Below are 18,489 nucleotides of genomic sequence, written 5' to 3' on the forward strand. Positions count from 1 at the left end.
CATCCTCATCTCCCCTCACAGCAGGCAAGAGTTCAGGTGCAGATCAGCTCTGCCTCGCTGCTGCTCCTCTCCCCAGCTGCACGCTGGCAGAAGCCTCCTCAGCTCTTGCTGCTTCACCTCAGCAAAGAAGTGCCTCTGTCCTGAATGAGTTTCCATCAACTTCAAGAAAGGGGGAGGGGGAGTGGGGGGGAAGAAAAAAAATGAGGAGGAGGAAAAAAAAAAAAGAGGAGAAAGAAAAAGGAGGAGAAAAAAATAAAGGGGGAGGGGGGAAAAGAGGAGGGGGAAAAAAGAGGAGGAAAAATAAGAGGAGGAGAAAAAGGAGGGGAGGAAAGGGGGAGAGGAGGGGGGAGAGAAGGAGGGGGGAAAAAGAGGAGAAAAAATGGGAGGAAAAAAAGGAGGGAAAAAAGGAGGGGAAAAGAGAGGAGAAAAAAAGAGGAGGGGAAAAAAGAGGAGGAAAAATAACAGGAGGGGGAAAAGGGAGGGGAAAGGGGGGAAGGAGGGGGGAGAGAAGGAGGGAAAAAAGAGGAGAAAAAATGGGAGGGGAAAAAAGGAGAGAAAAAAGGAGGGGGGAAAGAGGAGGAAAAAAGAGGAGGGGGAAAAAAGAGGAGGGGAAAAATGAGGGGAAAAAGAGGAGGAAAAATAAAAGGGGGAGGGAAAGAGGAGAAAAAAAGAGGAGGGAAAAAAGAGGAGGAAAAGTAAGAGGGGGGAAAGTGGGGGGGGGGAAGGAGGAGGAAAAAAAGGGGTGCAAAAAAGGAGGAGAGACAAAAGAGGAGAAAAAAAAGAGGAGAGGGAAAAAAAGGGAGATGGGGGGAGGAAAGGAGGAGGGCTCACGTTGTAATGAGCTGTCAAGCCTCTTCTCTTCACATTCCTATTAGACTCACTGATAAGTGGAGCTGGCCCGTGTGCCAGGCAGGTTTAAATCAATGCCCATTCCCTGCTCCCTCCCCCCAGCCCTGCTCTGGACCTCCCCCTTTTCAAGATCTCAGAGAAATCACCATTTTTCTGGGAACTTTGGTAAAAGCAGAGCCTGTGGTAGAGCTAAAAATATGTGGCTTGGACAAGGCACTCAGCAGCATCCCAGCCCAGGCTGAGCCACCGCAGCGCTCTCGCTTTGCACCCTGCTCAGCTCTGTCCCCACAGCATTTGCAACCCCCCCCTCCCTGCCCCAGCTCTCACTAGGGGCTGGCTCAGAGGGGGCTTCTGGTTTCTTTAGGGGAGGGTGGGCTGCTTATTAGAGGGAACAGAAAACCCCCCAAGGTTACACATCTCCTGCCAGCACTTTGTGAGGGAGAGCTGGAGGCAGTTGGGCTGCCTGCAGCTCTTTGTCAGTTCCACATCACCTCCGACGAGTCTCCTGCTGACAGCAGGCAAAGGTTTCTCTGAGGCTGTACCACGAGAAAGCCTGAGGATCACAGCAGCTTGAAGTCCCTTGGTGCAGTCAGCCAGCAACAGATTTTGCTCTCTTCAAACAATCCCTTTGCCATCTGCAACCCAAAGTGATGACTTTAAATGCAGCCAGGCTGGGTGAGGAGCAGCAGCTCCCTGCCTTGAGCAGCCTGGGCTGGGAGAAGGTGTCCCTGCCCATGGCAGGGGGGTTGGAACTAAATGATCTTTAAGGTCTGCATGATCTTTAAGGTCTAGGTGATCCTTAAGGTCCAGGTGATCCTTAGGGTCCAGGTGATCCTTAGGGTCTAGATGACCTTTAATGTCCAGGTGATCCTTAAGGTCTAGATGATCTTTTACATCCAGGTGATCTTTAAGGTCTAAGTCATCTTTAAGGTCTAAGTCATCTTTATGGTCCAGGAGATCCTTATGGTCCAGGAGATCCTTAAGTTCTAGATGATCTTTAAGCTCCAGATGATCTTTAGGGTCCCTTCCAACCCAAACCATTCCATGAACCTATGGCTCAGGGAAACTGAGGCACAAACAACCTGAGTTGAAAGCCCAGAAGGGGAGCACAGAGTTTGGTTTGGTTTTGGTTGGATTTGGGTTTTTTTTTTTTTCCTTACAGCATCTTGTGAGAGATTGGGAAAGAAGAAGAAGACTGTGTCCAGTTCTGGGCCCCTCAGGTTAAGAAGGACATGGAGAGACTTGAAGGTGTCCAGAGAAGGGCAAGAAAGCTGGGGAGGGGTCTGGAGCACAGCCCTGGGAGGAGAGGCTGAGGGAGCTGGGGTTGCTTAGCCTGCAGAAGAGGAGGCTCAGGGGAGACCTTCTTGCTCTCTGCAACTCCCTGAAGGGAGGTTGTAGCCAGGTAGGGGTTGGGCTCTTCTCCCAGGCAAGGAGCACCAGAACAAGAGGACACAGTCTCAAGCTGTGCCAGGGGAGGTTTAGGCTGGAGGTGAGGAGAAAGTTCCTCACAGAGAGAGCTGTTAGCCATTGGGATGTGCTGCCCAGGGAGGTGGTGGAGTCCCCATGCCTGGAGGTCTTCAAGAGGGGTCTGGCTGTGGCACTTGGAGCCATGGTTTAGTCAGGAGGTGGTGGGTGACAGGTTTGGACCTTTGAGGTCTCTTCCAACCTTGGTGATTCTGTTGAAGAAGAGAGTGAGAGCAAGGAGGGAAGCTGCACAGGAGCTAAATAGTTAACAGCACATCACCCCTCCCCCCAGGAGCTCACATTCCATCAAAACTACGTGGCAGACTTTATTTGTTAATAATATTTAACTTTCTTTGGCGCCTTCTCAGACTTAAGCCTCCCTCTCTCTCTCTCTCTCTCTCTCTCCCCCCCCTCCCCTTCTCTCTCTCCCCTTGTTTTTTTTTCCAGGTTAGTTGTAGACAAGCCATGAATTTGTAAAAGTGCACTTGATGACACATTAATAGGACAATCTGTCACACTGCAGCTAAACAGCCTGACAGATCCACACACCAGGGCAAGAAATGACAGTCAGGGCTGGAATGGGGCAATCACTGCCTTGGGGCTGCTGCTGCAGGCTGCCTCTGGCTGCTGCAACATCTCCCCTCAGAGTCCAAGAGCCAAATCCCAAGGCTATGTCCTTTGCAAGCACAGGGTCAAGTTCTCTGGTGGCCCAGTAGGACAAACTGACTGCAGCTGACCCCCAGCTGAAGTTCTCTGATGGCCCAGGAGGACAAACTGACTGCAGCTGACCCCCAGCTGAAGTTCTCTGGTGGCCCAGTAGGACAAACTGACTGCAGCTGACCCCCAGCTGAAGTTCTCTGGTGGCCCAGGAGGACAAACTGACTGCAGCTGACCCCCAGCTGAAGTTCTCTGGTGGCCCAGTAGGACAAACTGACTGCAGCTGACCCCCAGCTGAAGTTCTCTGGTGGCCCAGGAGGACAAACTGACTGCAGCTGACCCCCAGCTGAAGTTCTCTGATGGCCCAGGAGGACAAACTGACTGCAGCTGACCCCCAGCTGAAGTTCTCTGGTGGCCCAGGAGGACAAACTGACTGCAGCTGACCCCCAGCTGAAGTTCTCTGGTGGCCCAGTAGGACAAACTGACTGCAGCTGACCCCCAGCTGAAGTTCTCTGGTGGCCCAGGAGGACAAACTGACTGCAGCTGACCCCCAGCTGAAGTTCTCTGGTGGCCCAGGAGGACAAACTGACTGCAGCTGACCCCCAGCTGAAGTTCTCTGGTGGCCCAGGAGGACAAACTGACTGCAGCTGACTCCCAACTCTCTGTGCTGGGATGAAACAAGTGCCAACAGAATTTTTGCCTCTCCTCCAACTTTCAGTCCAGCATTTGCAGCATCTGTGGCACCCTGCACACCTTGCTGCTGCTGTTCCCACATCCCAAAGCCCCAACATCCAGCCCCTAGGTGCAGAAAGCTTGGCACAGGCTGATGTTGCCCTTTGCAGCCCAGCAAACCCAAAGAGTTTCTCCTCTGAGCCCAGCATCGTTGCAGCAACAGCAGGAGGAGTTCTGAGTGCCACAACCAGCTCTGAAGTAGGGAAGATACCTGGAGAGCAACCTGGGCTAGTGGAAGGTGTCCTTGCCCACAACAGGGGGGGGTGGGTGGTGGTGTTTGGACCTAGATGATCTTTAAGGTCCCTCCAAACCTAAACCATTCTGTGCTACAACCAGAAGCCACTTTTACATCTTGAAACTGCCTGCAGGAACCCAGCTGCAGGTTTGCAGACCCCATGGAGCGTGTGGGAAGCTGGAAGCTGAAGGGTCAGGCAAGAAAGTTTGATCTTTCAATCCCTGCTCATCTTGAGCTCAAGACAGACCTCAGCTAACTGTGCTGAGGACACCCAAAAGGCACAAGGACCACAGCTGGGGTTCTCCTAGGTGCCCACTGGAGGCAGCCTGCTAAAGCCTTGCTCAGAGAGGATGTTTTCAGCCGATGCAGCAGAAGCCTCATTGCCATTTCACTGCCCCCCACCCCTGCTTCAAAGCAGTTTAGGTTCTCTTGATCTTCACAGCAGGTCTAGAGAGCTTCAATGGCTTAAGAGTGAAGGTTCCCAGTGACGATCTGGTACCAACCCGAGCTGCCCATTGGCCTCCGAGGGAAGAAACTGTTCAGACCAAACCTAAACACAGCAGCAAGGAGCGGCAGGGGGAAGACAAACCAAGGGTTTATAACGCCTTCAGCCGCCTTCTGCAGAGCTGTGTCCTCGCTGCTTCAGAGCCTCCCCATCCCCTCTCGGCTCTGCTCTCCCCAGCCCACCGCGATGCAGGCGGGGCCGTGGCGCCACCTTGTGGTGAGACCCTGGAAACGCCGAGATCCTCCGCAAGCCCTCCGGGAACCGCTGCTGCAGCTGCTGCTGAGCTTTCCTCTGACTGGGGGCTCCTCAGACCTCCCGAGGGGTGACACAAGCAGAGCCTCTTCACTGCTGACAAAGCCTCCAGGTGAAGCTTCATTAATTATCCTCCTTCACTGCCCAGGAAAGTCTTTTTGGTAACAGATGCGAGTGCTTCAGTCTTTCACCATCCTCCCTCTTGGGGCATGCAGGGCACTGCAAACAGGGTTTGCTTGCTGTGAGCAGCAAGATCTGGCCTTTGCTGGTCCTCATCCTCCCTTTTGGGGCATGCAGGGCACTGCAAACAGGGTTTGCTTGCTGTAAGCAGCAAGATCTGGCCTTTGCTGGTCACTATCCTCCCTTTTGAGGCATGCAGGGCACTGCAAACAGGGTTTTTGCTTGCTGTAAGCAGCAAGATCTGGCCTTTGCTGGTCCCCATCCTCCCTTTTGGGGCATGCAGGGCACTGCAAACAGGGTTTGCCTGCTTTAAGCAGCAAGATCTGGCCTTTGCTGGGCAGTCAAAAAAGCATCATGATTTGTCAGCCCATGACTGGGTTGCAGTATCAGCCACTAAGAGCCACAGATTGTCAGCAGAAATTACTCAGGGGCATTCAAAGAGCACCTTTTGAAGCACAAAGCTCAAGGTAGGAATTTTCATGACCAATGATAAGCTTGCTCTGCTGAAGACTTGCCACTGACTGCTCCCATGCAAGGCAGCTTGGAGAAGCCATCAGATGGGCAAGAAGCATCTCCTCTTCTGTGGGGCCTTCTACTTGCCTAGGTGCATAGAATGGTTTGGGTTGGAAGGGACCTTCAAGATCATCCAGTTCCAACCCCCTTGCCATGGGCAGGGCCAGCTCCCACTGCTGCAAACAAGGCTGCAGTGAGAGCTGTGACATGTTTGTCATGACAGAACTGAGCTCTTCCTACCTGGAGGTGATGTACTACAGGTGTAAAGGGACACCAGACTCACCTTGAGGAAAAGCAGAGCTGAAGGTGGAAGCTGCAGCCCTGCAGCTGCTTTGTGAGACTTCCTCCCAGCAGTTCCTTTCCCACCAGCAGCCCCAGAGAGGCTACATTTCACCACGGGTGTTTATTATGAGCAAACAACTTGACAAGGCAGCCATTCCCACTCCTCAAATGCATGCCTGAAGGCAACTCCCATGACCTTGGGAGGGAGAAACGCTTACAGACACATCCAGGCTTTGAAAGCTCAAGGCTGGGGTTTGAGCACAGCCACCAAAGTCATCTTCTGACTCAAGCTGCCAACTCCCTACAGCACCTGTGTGTAACAAGCTCTCAGAGAGCTCTCTGGAACGGCAGCTTCAAAGGGGAGGGCCAGATCTTTGCTCCAGCCTCACAGGCTTGAGGGCCAGCTTTCAATTTGGCTCCTGAATGCACTGCCTCGGGGCAGGATCACACTTTGGCAGGGCAAAGAATGGTTCAGCTCCACCTAAATGGCTCTGGAAACAAGAAGAGCTCTGATAGAGACTTAGAGAGTCTTTTAAAAGCCACAAAGCAGCAAAATGAACACAAAAGGGATAAATCTGTTAGCAAAGGCAAGGAGCAAGATGCAGCAAATTGGTGGAAGCCCGAAGTGAGAGGGCTCAGTCAGCTGCTGCTCCTAGCAGATGGCACCCAAAACGCCTGCCAAGTCTGTCTCTGAACCCAGGGCATTGAAGAGGAACTCAGATTGGAAGTTGAGAGGTTTAGATACAACCAATCCTCAGGGGGAAAAGACATAAAGTCATAGAACTGTCAGGGTTGGAAGGGACCTCAAGGCTCAGCCAGTCCCAGCCCCCTGCCATGGGCAGGGACACCTCACACCGCAGCAGGTTGCTCACAGCCACCTCCAGCCTGGCTGCAAACACCTCCAGGGCTGAGGCTTCCACCACCTCCCTGGGCAACCTGTGCCAGGCTCTCACCACCCTCCTGGGGAAGTTCTTCCTAACATCCAAGCTGAATCTCCCCACTTCTATCTTTGCTCCATCCCTCCCAGTCCTATCCCTCCCTGACACCCTCAAAAGTGGCTTTCTTGTAGCCCCCTTCAGATCCTGGGAAGGCCACAATTAGGTGGCAGAAGCCCTGCCAAGGACTCATGAACCACTCATGACCATCAGTGAAAAAAGCCCAGAGAGGAAGCAACTCATTCATGGCAGCACCCAGCTCAGGCAGGGATGAATTTGCTGCTCACATCCAATCTGAATCTACCCATTTCTAGCTTTGCTTCGTTCCCCCTCAGCCCCATCCTTCCCTGGCAGCCTGTAGGATGCAGCATGCCCAGGGGTTAACCAAAGCCTTCCCCCTCCCCCACTTCCCAACGGTGGCACTGACTAAAACCAAGAGATTCCCCTTCAGATGCCTGGGAGTAACTGAGGGCCAGCTCCTTGTCACATCATCATCAAAGGCTTTATTCAACACCTTGAGGCTGCACTACTTCTGGACCTCCAGGAGGTACATTTCACAGATGCAAACACACCATGGCCAAGCCCTCCTTGCCTTTTACCTCCAGTGGTGTGGACACAAAAGACCTTCCAGCAGAGGAGGAGGTCACACACGGATCACCCATCAGAAGCCTTGTGCCTGGAGGTGAGGGCAAGTGGCAGCAAAAAGGCATTGGGAGGCCACAAGACATTGTACCAGCAGCTAGCCAGGAGGCACAGCAGCCTCAGCTACAGGTCTAGAGGCTTTGAGAAGGGGAAAAATGAACAACATCCTTTTGACAAGGAACCTAGAAAACACCTGCAGGGAGGACACAACACCCACCCCCCACCTCCCTCTTCCTCTCCAGTGCACCCCCAGCCTGACAGAGTTGGTTGCAGCTAGATCCAAGTGGTGCCTCCCTGGTCACCAGAGAGCTGCTGAAGCCTGAACAAGAGGGAGATGTAAAAGCAAACCCAGAAGAGGATAGAGCTGAGGTTTGGTGAAAGCCACAGAAATAACAAATGCTTTATGAAGGGTTGGCCCAAAGTGCAGCCCCCTCCAGCCTGGCCCCTTCCTTCCCTCAGGACTGCTTTAAGGGTTCCTGAGAGCTGGCCTGCTGCTGTGGGTAACTATGGCAGAGGCCTGGTCACCTTTAGTGGTGCCCTAAGCTGCAGGGCTCCTGGGTTAACAACAGCTGTGTCTGCAGTCCAAGACAAGCAGCAGGGAGAGAGAACAAATTGGAAAGGGAAGAGGAAATTGGTTTTGCAAACATCCTCAGACACAGGAGGCAAGATTTCTTGGGGGCTTCCCCAGTCCAGTGGGATGCAGAGGTGCTCACCCTGCTGCCACCTCAGTTTGTTCCCATCACCAGTGAGCAGGCTCCTCCCCAGGGGAGTGGCAATGAAAGGCAGCACTGTTCATTATGCAAGGCACAAGGCACATCTGCCTCTGAGCAAACAAAAAGCATTTGGCTAAAAGGAAGCAAGGGAGGTGAGGAAAAACCCCAAGCAGCTCAAAGTAACTGCAGGGCAGACTTTGGAACCACCCTTGCAGCCTTGTAATCCCACCAGCCAACAGCAGCACTGCAGTCATCATCTGGAGGGGAACAGGGAGGAACCTAACAGAAAGAAGCTTCTGCAATCTCAGGTGGATTAGAAGGGTTTTGAGGGCTTGTGGCTGTTGGTTTGAAGAGCTTCTGCAAAGCTTCAAGGCAGCAAGTGGAACTAATTTGAAGGGTCTGCCTCAGCTAAGTGATGCTTCAGCTTAAGTCAGTCGGCTCTGAAGGAGCTGGGTCTCATCCAGGCTCCTTTTGCCTTCACAAGGGCTAAGGGGGGAGGCCACTCCACCTACCAAAGCCCATGAAACCCAGGGAAGGCTTTCTCTGAACACACAATCAACTCACCATTGGCATGTGCAGTTTTATTGGGGGGGGGGGGGGGGTTGTCTCTTTTTGTCTTCCAACAGTGGCACCTTGTGAGCAACAGTCAGCATTACAGCTTCCAACACAACAGCTCCCAACAGGGCAACCTGGGAGCCAGCAAATCCAAACCAATGCTGCATGAGGGCATCCCACTGAGTCCAAAGGGTTTGGTTCTTCCCCTTGCTGATCACTCCTGAAGGCCAACAACTGCACTTCCTGTAGCCCAAATAAAAGCTGCAGTGACCTGTGAGATGGCAAATCCAAACCAGTATTGGATGTTGGGCATCCCACTAAAGAGTGAGTCAAAAAGGTTTGGTTTTAACCCTTGCTGATCACTCCTGAAGGCCAACAACTGCACTCCCTGTAGCCCAAATAAAAGCTGCAGTGACACTGGGACAATTTAGACACCACATTTAACAGACATGGTTGTGATCTTCCTCACTCAGCTAATCCCTACTGCCTGGAGATGCAACGAGGTGCAGCCCAGTGTGGGAAAGAAACCCCCAACAGCCATCTTCTGCGGCACCAATGGTCACCAACCCTTCCCAAGCCCACATGAAGCCTCTCCTGGAATCACTTCCAACACCTGCACAGCCTCTTCCCTACTGAAAAGATGATATGCAGAAATGGGAGGCCCATGAAGTCAAAAGCTGCACTGGCTGAGGAGGTCCCAGCTTCAAAGAGCAGAGGGAGAGAGCTGCTCTGCAAAGCAAAAGGAACACCAGAGGCCTAGAAAGGTTGGTGCCTCATCAACAACGCTCTGCCTCCCCTGTGAGCCACTGTTAGAGAGCAGAAGAGGGCAAGACCTGTGAGCTGAGCTTCTGGTTGTTGAAGCTTCCTAAGCCAAACTACACCATCCCCCCCCAACCCAACACACACAAACAACCCAGGAGCCAACCAGTGCTTTACCCCCACCCCGAGGCGGCAAAACAGAGGCCGGGGCCGGTTGGATTGGATCCAGAGGGTCGAGAGATGGATGGCCAAGGAGTCCCACTCAATTCTGCAACTACCAGCTAATTTGGTCTTGGCTTTGCTTTTATTCTCCTCATTCTTGAGCTATGCTTCTGAGCACATACTTGACTGTGTAGGCAAAGGCTGCAAACCCCACGATCACGAACAAGTTCGCCAGGGCTCCGCCTAAGAGTCCGTGGTTGCGGTTGGCCTGCTGCAGCCCGGGGTGGTTGGCCGGCGCCAAGGGGACGTGCCCGTTGAGCAGGGGGAGCCCGTTCTGCCCGTAGTGTGCCTCCCCATCGGGCACCACATCTGGCAAAGGCAGGGAAGGAGGTCTGCTGCTGAGCTCTTCTTGTGCTTTCTGCTTCTGTTTAATCTCCTGGGAGAAACGGAACGAAACAAAGCAGAGCAAACCACAGCGCCGGAGGTGAGGTTCGGGGATCCACAGACCCGGGGAGCCACAGACCCAGGGATCCACAGACCCAGGGATCCACAGACCCAGGGATCCACAGACCCAATCAGGTTGGAAAAGACCTCAGAGATCAGCAAGTCCAAGCTGCCACCCAACACCTCCTGTCCAACTAAACCGTGGCACCAAGTGCCACATCCAAGCCCCTCTGGAACACCTCCAGGGATGGGGACTCCACCACCTCCCTGGGCAGCACATCCCAAGGGCCAATCTCTCTGTCTGGGAAGAATTTCTTCCTCACCTCCAGCCTAAACCTCCCCTGGCACAGCTTGAGACTGTGGCCTCTTGTTCTGGTGCTGCTTGCCTGGGAGAAGAGACCAACCCCCAGCTGGCTACAACCTCCCTTCAGGGAGTTGCAGAGAGCAAGAAGGTCTCCCCTGAGCCTCCTCTTCTGCAGGCTAAGCAACCCCAGCTCCCTCAGCCTCTCCTCCCAGGGCTGTGCCCCAGACCCCTCCCCAGCTCTGTTGCCCTTCTCTGGACACCTTCCAGCAGCTCAACATCTTCCCTAACCTGAGGAGCCCAGAACTGGACACAGGACTCAAGGTGTGGCCTGAGCAGTGCTGAGCACAGGGCAGAATGACTTCCCTGCTCCTGCTGGCCACACTCTTCCTGCTGCAGGCCAGGATGCCCTTGGTCTTTTTGGCCCCCTGGGCACACTGCTGGCTCATGCTCAGCTGCTGCCAACCAGCACCCCCAGGTCCCTCTCTGCCTGGCTGCTCTCAGCCACTCTGCCCCCAGCCAAGGAAGCGAAGCACTGCCGAGTGCGAGCGGGGCAGGGGTTGGGTCACTGGGTGCTTGGGGAGGGTTTCAGGTCTCTGTTGGCTGACAGAGGAGCTGAAGAGCTGCAGGAAAGCCAAATCACTGCAGGGATCAACTCCCTTACCTCCACCACTTCAGGGAAGAGCTCACAGAAGACTTTGTCTTTCAAGTTGTATGCTAAGCTCTGTGCAGCGAGCTGTCTCTTCTGGGGAGGAAACAGAAGGGATCAGCAGGGGCAGAGGAAGGCACTCAATACACCTTCATTAACAACAGTGAGTCACAGACCTTAATTAACGAAAGCCCTCCAAGATCATTGATTCCAAGCATCAACCCAACACCACCAGGGCCACTAAACCCTGTCCCAAAGCACCATGGCCACAGGTTTCTTGAACACCTCCAGGGATGGAGACTCCACCACCTCCCTGGGCTGCCTGGTCCAGTACCTGACCAGGAGAGAAATTGTTCCTCATCTCCAACCCTCCCCTGGTCCAGTTTCAGGCTGTTTCCTCTCATCCTATCCCTTGATACTAGAGAGAAGAGACCAAAACCCCCACCTCACAACTTCCCTTCAAGGGAGCTGTAGCTTCTGAGCTCCCAAAATACTGTTTTAACTCTTGAGGTCATGTTCCACACCCCCCACAGCAGAGAGAAGGCAGAGGACAGAGCCCAGAGCTTACTGTGAATTCTGAAGTCTCTATGCTGCCCAGTGTGGGGCCCTTCTCCACCATAAAACTAAGCAGGCCTGTCAAGATTGTTGAGACTGACCAAGCTGGGTTCCATGTGTCTGGGTGGAAATCAGTGATGGAAAGACACAACCTTCAAAAGGAGAAGACAGGCAGAGTGGTTTGGTTTTGCCACTCAAGGATCACCCATTACAGACAAGCAGCCACCACGGTGCTAATTGCTTAAGTGCCAGAAGAAGATCCTTACCTTGTGTTACACTTAAACCTTCCATTAGGTGTAATCATGTAAATGCTAGGAGGTTTGAAAGGAAATTCTCTGGGGAATATTAGTTTCCCATGGTAATAGCCACCTGCATCACATAAAGAGAGGAATTATTTCCTTTGCATGTAGATGAAGCCCTAAACTGCCCTTGAAAACTCTTCCCTTGTCCCCTCCTCCTCCTCCCTCCCCCTCAAGCTCACCATCTTGTGCCCCTAAAACACAGGGACAATAAACCCACACCTGCAGCCCTTCCCTGGGAGGCAGCTGTCTCACATGCATCTTCCAAACAGCTCCCCAAGCCAGCTGAAAGGAAACCAAGCCAAGGGTGCTCAACACAGCACAAAAGGGTTTGTTCCCCAGCTAACACACTGGGGAAGCTGAGCTCAGAGAGGCTGCAGGAGACACTGTGAGATATGTGACCACAACAAATGGAGAAGGCTTCTGCACTCCTCACTGGCCCCACAGGAACATCTCCATGCAGCAGCAAAAAGGGCATTTTGGAGGTTACTTCTGCCACAGAGTGAGCTGTCTGCTCCAAGTCCATGGCTTCAGTCCATGTGCTGCTGCTAGATGCTCTGATCAAAACCCTACTCCCAGACAGCAGCAGCACCACCTCCCTTCCTCAAGCTGTCAGCCAAGCCCTGGTGAGCTTTGAGGCTGCACTAAACAGTTTTCAGAGCCATTCACAGCAGCTCTGTTTGGCCCACTCAAGCCAGGGGGTGATCACTGAGGCAGGCTAATCACCAGAGGAGTTAACTTTTTACCTTCATAAGGAGTCATTTCAGGTCCCCGGACAACGTAGTGCCTAAGACAAGGAAGGGAAAAGCAGATCAAGCCAAAGAGCACAGAGAGGCAACACAAAGCAGCAGGAAAGCCATCAGGGTGATCAGTAGCACAAAAGGCTCCACCTCCCCCAAAGCCACCTGGGGAGGAGTGAGGGAGTCAGACCTGACAACCTGGAAGATCTTGTTCTCCCCAGCTCCCTGCAGCTCTTACCATTCGAGGATGTTGGAGGGGAGGGGCTCTGCACAGATGTAAGGCACTGGGTCTTTCTTAATTCGAAGGTAATCCTGTTTCAGCCTCTGGGTTGCTGTTGTTGGTGCTCTCTTGTTACTGTTGTTGCTCATCTGGGTTTGAAACCACACAACAATCAATCACTCAGTCACAGAATCAATAAGGTTGGAAAAGACCTCAGAGATCAGCGAGGCCAACCTGGCACCCAACCCCTCCTGACAACTAAACCATGGCTCCAAGGGCCACATCCAAGCCCTTTTTGGACACCTCTAGGGATGGTGACTCCACCACCTCCCTGGGCACCACATTCCAGAGGCCAATCTCTCTGTCTGGGAAGAACTTTCTCCTCACCTCCAGCCTAAACCTCCCCTGGAGCAGCTTGAGACTGTGTCCTCTTGTTCTGGTGCTGGGTGCCTGGGAGAAGAGACCAACCCCCAGCTGGCTCCAACCTCCCTTCAGGGAGTTGGGAGAGAGCAAGAAGGTCTCCCCTGAGCCTCCTCTTCTGCAGGCTAAGCAACCCCAGCTCCCTCAGCCTCTCCTCACAGGGCTCATTGCCCTTCTCTGGAATACAACCTTAGAGCTACTATGCTTCCTTGGACACAGCTCCAGGTGTTGGCTCCAGCTGCTTTACAGAGTTGGAAGAGGCCTGGAGCAACCTGGTCCAGTGGAAGGCGTCTCTGCCAACGGCAGGGAGGTTGGAACTAGATGATCATCTTCAAGGCCCCTTCCAACCCAAAGCATCATTACCACAGCCTTTAAGTGGCAAAAGCCATGCCAAAAGCTTACCAGCACACTCCCAAGAGCCTGGATACTGCCCAGGTGGGAAAACACCCCTTCCACAACACTGCTGCCCAAACACCCCAGACAACTGCAGTCAAGGAAATGTGCTGCACTCCAGCACCCACTTGAACTCTGAAGAACCAGCCCTGTGCTCAGGCTGAGCACACATTCTTTCAGCACTCTTATCAAGGGCTTAGCCTCCTCAAGTTATTCATTTCCCCACTCAGTTTGAGCACCCAGGAGGTAAAGCTGCCCCTCCTTTAAAGGCACCTGGTGCTGCTGCACATCCAGGTCTCTGAAACACAAACAAACCCCACAATGACTTCAGCACTGAAGGATTTTTATGTTCAGCCTGCTGCCTGTTTGGAGAGTCAACTGAATTTTTACAGGAGGGAGCTTCTGAGCCTGATAATTCTCTTCCAGAGGGACCTCATCTACAATGAGACCAAGGCAGTGTGAAGAGAGGAAATTCCATGCTGCTTACAAGGCAAAGAAAGCATCAGCCCTTACACCTGGAGAGCACAAACCAATTACACCCAGAGAGCACAAACCTATTAACAACAGTTATTTAACTCACTTTCCTCCCAGGCAATTTAGTAGGTCACACAGGGAAACTCAAGCAAGAGCCAACAGGGAGGATTGTCCCAACAGCTTGTCCAAGGAGATAAGATAATGCTTGCACTATGATAGCAGCCCTGAAGCATCAATGCCCAGGGCCCTTTGTATCCCCTGACTTCAAGCAGACAGCCCAGCACAATTTAGTAAAGATCACAGAATCAGTCAGGGTTGGAAGGGACCACAAGGCTCAGCCAGTTCCAACCCCCCCTGCCATGGGCAGGGACACCTCACAGTAGATCAGGCTGGCCAGAGCCTCATCCAGCCTGGGCTTAAACACCTCCAGGGCTGGGGCCTCCACCACCTCCCTGGACAACCCATTCCAGGGCTTCACCACTCTCACAGTGAAGATCAACCACTTAAACGATGAGCAACACCTCAATGTGGTCAAACAGCCAAACCTTACTGAGAAGAAGGCTGTTTAACCTGGCTTTAGCTGAGATTACTGCAGACCACTGCTTGAAGCCAAGTGAGTTTTTCCCCTTGAAAGAAGCTCCACGTGGTTTTAAAGTCACAAGCCTTGAGGTCACAAGGTTACACTTCCCTCTAGAAGAGGTCAGCACTGACGTTCAAAACACACACATTAGCTCCTATCTTTTCACTTTAACACAACTCTTTGTCCTGGAGTCTCACAACAGCATCCTTTTGCCCAGGGAGGTGGTGGAGTCCCCATCCCTGGAGGTGCTTAGGAAGAGCCTGGCTGAGGCACTTGGTGCCATGGTTGAGTTGATCAGATGGTGCTGGGTGAGAGGTTGGACTGGATGATCTCAAAGGTCTCTTCCAACCTGGTTAATTCTGTTCTGTTCTATTCTCACGACAGACTGCAAGTCAGTGCAGATATTGGGGTTTTAAAGCTGCTCAAAGCCTCGCCTGGCTTAAACTACAAAACAAACAGCACTGCTTACAGAAGCCACAACCGCAGAGACATTTTCCCATCTTGCCAATACGAAGGAAGCAGCTCGCCAGGGCTCACAGACAGCCGAGCGCCGGCAGCACAATGCGCCCAAGCCCTGCTCCCTGCTCGAGAGGGTGGATCTGGGGACTAACGCAAGGGCACGGCAGGACAGGTGGAAAACAAGACCTGTGAAACGAGTCAGAGCTTCTTCCTGCGGGTAAGCGTGACCCCGGCCCTGCCGGCAGCCGCTCCGTGCCCGAGCCGAGATGAGCAACGAGTGCGAGAACGCAAGAAGCAGGAGGACAACCGAGGAGCTCAGAGCTTACAGCGAGCCGGCTGCCCGACACTGGCCACAGCAGGCCGGGGAAGGGAGCGCCGAAAGAAGGGAGACAGCCGGTCCGGTCCAGCCCTCCCTGCTCCCTGAGCTGCCCCACGGGCTCGCCCCGCCGGCCCAGGCCCCACTCACCTCTCCCTGCTAGCGCAGGCCCCTCCACCGCCGGGACGCGCCACCTGCCCGCAGCCGGAGACCCAGGGAGGGAGGGTAGGAGGGGGAAAAAAAGAGAACGGAAGGGGGAGAGAAAGAAGGCAGGGGCAGGGTAGCGCAGACGAGCAACCCCCACACCTCCCCTCTGCGGCGCGACCGCGGCTCCCAGCCAAGATGGCGGCCCGGCGAGGCGGGGCCAACCGAGCGCTGGCGTCTGCTTCCGGAAGGGGCCGCCCCGCATCCGGGGCGCGCGCGTCACGCCTGCGTCACCGACTTCCGCTTCCGGCCGCTGCCATGGCGGCCGCGGGGGCTGCTGAGCCGCCGACTGCTCCCACCCCGAGACGCCTCGGCGCGGGCGGCGCCTGCCCGGTGCTCGCGGGGCCGGGTGGCCTGAAGCTGCGGCGTGTTCTCTGCCGCGGGGTCCCCTCTGTGCCGCGGAGCCCCCCTCCCTACCGCTTCCCTCCTGTTTCCCTCCCCTCTCTGGTTGCTGCCGCAAAGCCTTTGCCGTGGGTGAGGCTGGTTCCGAGCCCCGCGATGGAGATGAGCAGGCCGGGGAGCCGTCGGAGAGGCATATGTGTGAGCGGTGGCGTTGCCACGGCAGCAAGCGAGCGTGGAGATAAGCAGTGATAGCAGACGTCTGGTGTGCTCGGGCATCTCCCTTCGGACGTTGTGACTTTACATTGGGAGTGACCTCGGAGCTGCCTGGCGTTTCCTTTCCTGGGGAAAAAAGAGAACTGGTTGTGTGTGTGCGCAGTGCTGTGAGCATCCTGAATCTATTCCTAGGTGTTTGCAAAATGAATAAATCCAAACCTCTTATTCAGTACACAGGCAAAAATTGTCGTTGTTGTTGTTCCAGGGTTCTACTGTTTCTATAATGTAAAGTTTATATAATATTCCTGCAGTTGTAGCTCCAGTGAATAGAATAGAATAGAAAATAGAATAGAATAGAATAGAATAGAATAGAATAGCATAGAATAGACCAGGTTGGAAGAGACCTCCATAGCAGTAAAGCAAGTTACTCTCTTAGGGGGCCAAAGTGGCAGGAAGGTGTCTGTGCACTCTTGATTTAAGGTCACATATTCAGAGCATCCTTGGTGGGAACCCTATGAAATCTTGCTCCACTGAAGTCCACACAGAGTCCCCCTCTGCCTTAGATGCTCAGCTCGCTGTCTTTATTTCCTCAGGTGAAACGAAGAGGCAGAAAAGAAAACGATTTGAGTTGCCCAAAGGGTTTGTAATAGGCTCAGAGTCGAGACTGCGCGACTGCCGTAAAAGCCGGGGTTGTCTTCCTGCTGTTCAAAGGCATCTTCGGTGTGAATCGCTCTGCTGCGACCGCGGTTCTCTGCGCTTGAGCGCTGCAGCGGTGCCCAACAGAGGGCAGTGGTGGCCTGCAGCCTCTTTCGGCTCTTAATTCTGTCGCCAGGCAGGCGCAGGCTGCTGTCCAGACTTGCATGCCCTGTTAACGCCTTTGTGGAGCTTAATCCACAGCAGGAAGGGAAGAAATTAAAGCTGTGATGTCAGTGCCTGTGGGCAAACCCCAAATTTGCAACCACCTATGCCTTTCAACTGTCACTTTATTCCCACAAATTGGGCACTGCAATATGCTCTGTGCTCATAGAATCACTCAGGTACTCCTGGATTCTGCTGGGAGTGAGTAGTTTTATGTCCCAAGTTGGTGCAAAGTGACAGCTGGATTAGACTCCAGAGAGAGCTCCAGGTGTGCAGCAAACCGGGGTGGTGGTTGGGTATAGAGAACCCCACTCAGAGCTGTAACAACTGCTGGTACTCAAGCTTCAAACAAGGGCAAGAAATATTTGTCAAGGGGTGGAAAAAAATGATAGGCATTTTAGGGGGGGAAATGCCAACCTGAAATCACAGAGGGACAAACAAAAGCTAGCTCTTCTTTGCTGAGGGGTGTAAAATGTTGCATTTCCTGGCAGCTCCTTTTCAACTATCAAATCTTCTCCATTCTTACCTCAGACTTCAATCACAAAACCAGGATATTGCATACACAAAGTCATGGAGTCATAGAATGGCTCAGGTTGGAAGGGATCTCAGAGCTCATCTCCTCCAAGCTCCCTGCCATGGGCAGGGACACCTCTCAACTAGGCTCAGATGCTCAAGGACTTATCCAGCCTGGCCTTGATGCATCCACAACCTCCCTGGGCAACCCATTCCAGCCCCACCACCCTTGTACTGAAGAACTTCTTCCTCAGCTCCACTCTAACCCTGTTCTGCCTCAGCTTCAAACCATTCCCCCTTGGCCTGTCTCTAGACACCCTCAGGAAAAGTCTCTCTGCAGCCTTCCTGCAGGATCCCTTCAGCCACTGGAAGGCAGCTCTGAGGTCCCCCTAGAGCCTTCTCTTCTCCAGGCTGCACACCCCCAGCTCCCTCAGCCTGTGCTCACAGCAGAGCTGCTCCAGCCCTTGGATCATCTTCGTGGCCTCCTCTGGCCTCACTCCAGCAGCTCTGTGTGCTTCTGAAGCTGGGGACACCACAACTGGACAGTGTTGGAGGTGGGGTCTCAGCAGAGCAAAGGAGCAGAATCCCCTCTCCTGCTCCCCTGGCTGCAGCCTAGGATCCTTTCAACTGTTTTAGTTTTGGTGCCATGAAATGCTTCAAGGGGGATAAAAAAAAAGAGGTTTGCTTTAAAACACAAACAAAAGAGAAGCAATAGCTGGATTGTTTTGGTTTCATTTCTTACATGCCTGACCTGAGCTCAGAGTTTACAAATGCCTGAAGGTTCTGCAGGGCAGGAGGAACTCTTTATTGTAAATCATGGCTAGACTTTGAGGTTTGAAGCACTGTGTAAATCCAGGGTATTATTAGAATGCTGCATTAGCCTACATTTATTTCACCTAATAAACTCCCCTTGGCAACCCAGGCAGTAAAACCCACACCTACCCTTTATCCCCTTTGACCTCAGGACAATGGCCTTCTTTTTCCTCTCACACCATTTTATCTTCTTCTTCCTGTTCTTCTCTGCTCACTTTGGGATGCCTACAAAGTCATCCCAAGCCTAGAAATGTCAACCTG

At 53.3% G+C, this 18,489-nt stretch overlaps 1 protein-coding gene across 1 annotated transcript; it reads right to left on the minus strand.

The window, feature by feature from the left end:
* Positions 1-9,440: 9,440 nt before the first annotated feature.
* On the minus strand, positions 9,441-15,642 carry UBE2J2 (ubiquitin conjugating enzyme E2 J2). Its single transcript, XM_054175626.1, has 7 exons — positions 15,436-15,642; positions 12,662-12,792; positions 12,430-12,470; positions 11,651-11,753; positions 11,398-11,536; positions 10,845-10,925; positions 9,441-9,871 (listed from the first exon to the last, which is right to left on the minus strand). Exons 2-7 carry the CDS (start codon positions 12,790-12,792, stop codon positions 9,587-9,589), a joined length of 780 nt encoding a protein of 259 aa, XP_054031601.1. The 5' UTR covers positions 15,436-15,642; the 3' UTR covers positions 9,441-9,586.
* Between the last annotated feature and the right edge of the window lie 2,847 nt (positions 15,643-18,489).

Source organism: Dryobates pubescens, chromosome 33 (assembly GCF_014839835.1).
Source record: "Dryobates pubescens isolate bDryPub1 chromosome 33, bDryPub1.pri, whole genome shotgun sequence".
In the NCBI taxonomy this organism is placed as follows: domain Eukaryota; kingdom Metazoa; phylum Chordata; class Aves; order Piciformes; family Picidae; genus Dryobates; species Dryobates pubescens.

What these genes read in the sequence shown, in the direction of transcription:
- UBE2J2 (XM_054175626.1), bottom strand. Translation starts at nt 12,792, where the DNA reads ATGAGCAACAACAGTAACAAGAGAGCACCAACAACAGCAACCCAGAGG. An exon ending in TGAAATGACTCCTTATGAAG is followed by an intron (nt 11,754 to 12,429) that starts GTAAAAAGTTAA and finishes TATGTGATGCAG; the next exon opens with GTGGCTATTACCATGGGAAA. An exon ending in AGGTTTAAGTGTAACACAAG is followed by an intron (nt 11,537 to 11,650) that starts GTAAGGATCTTC and finishes CTCCTTTTGAAG; the next exon opens with GTTGTGTCTTTCCATCACTG.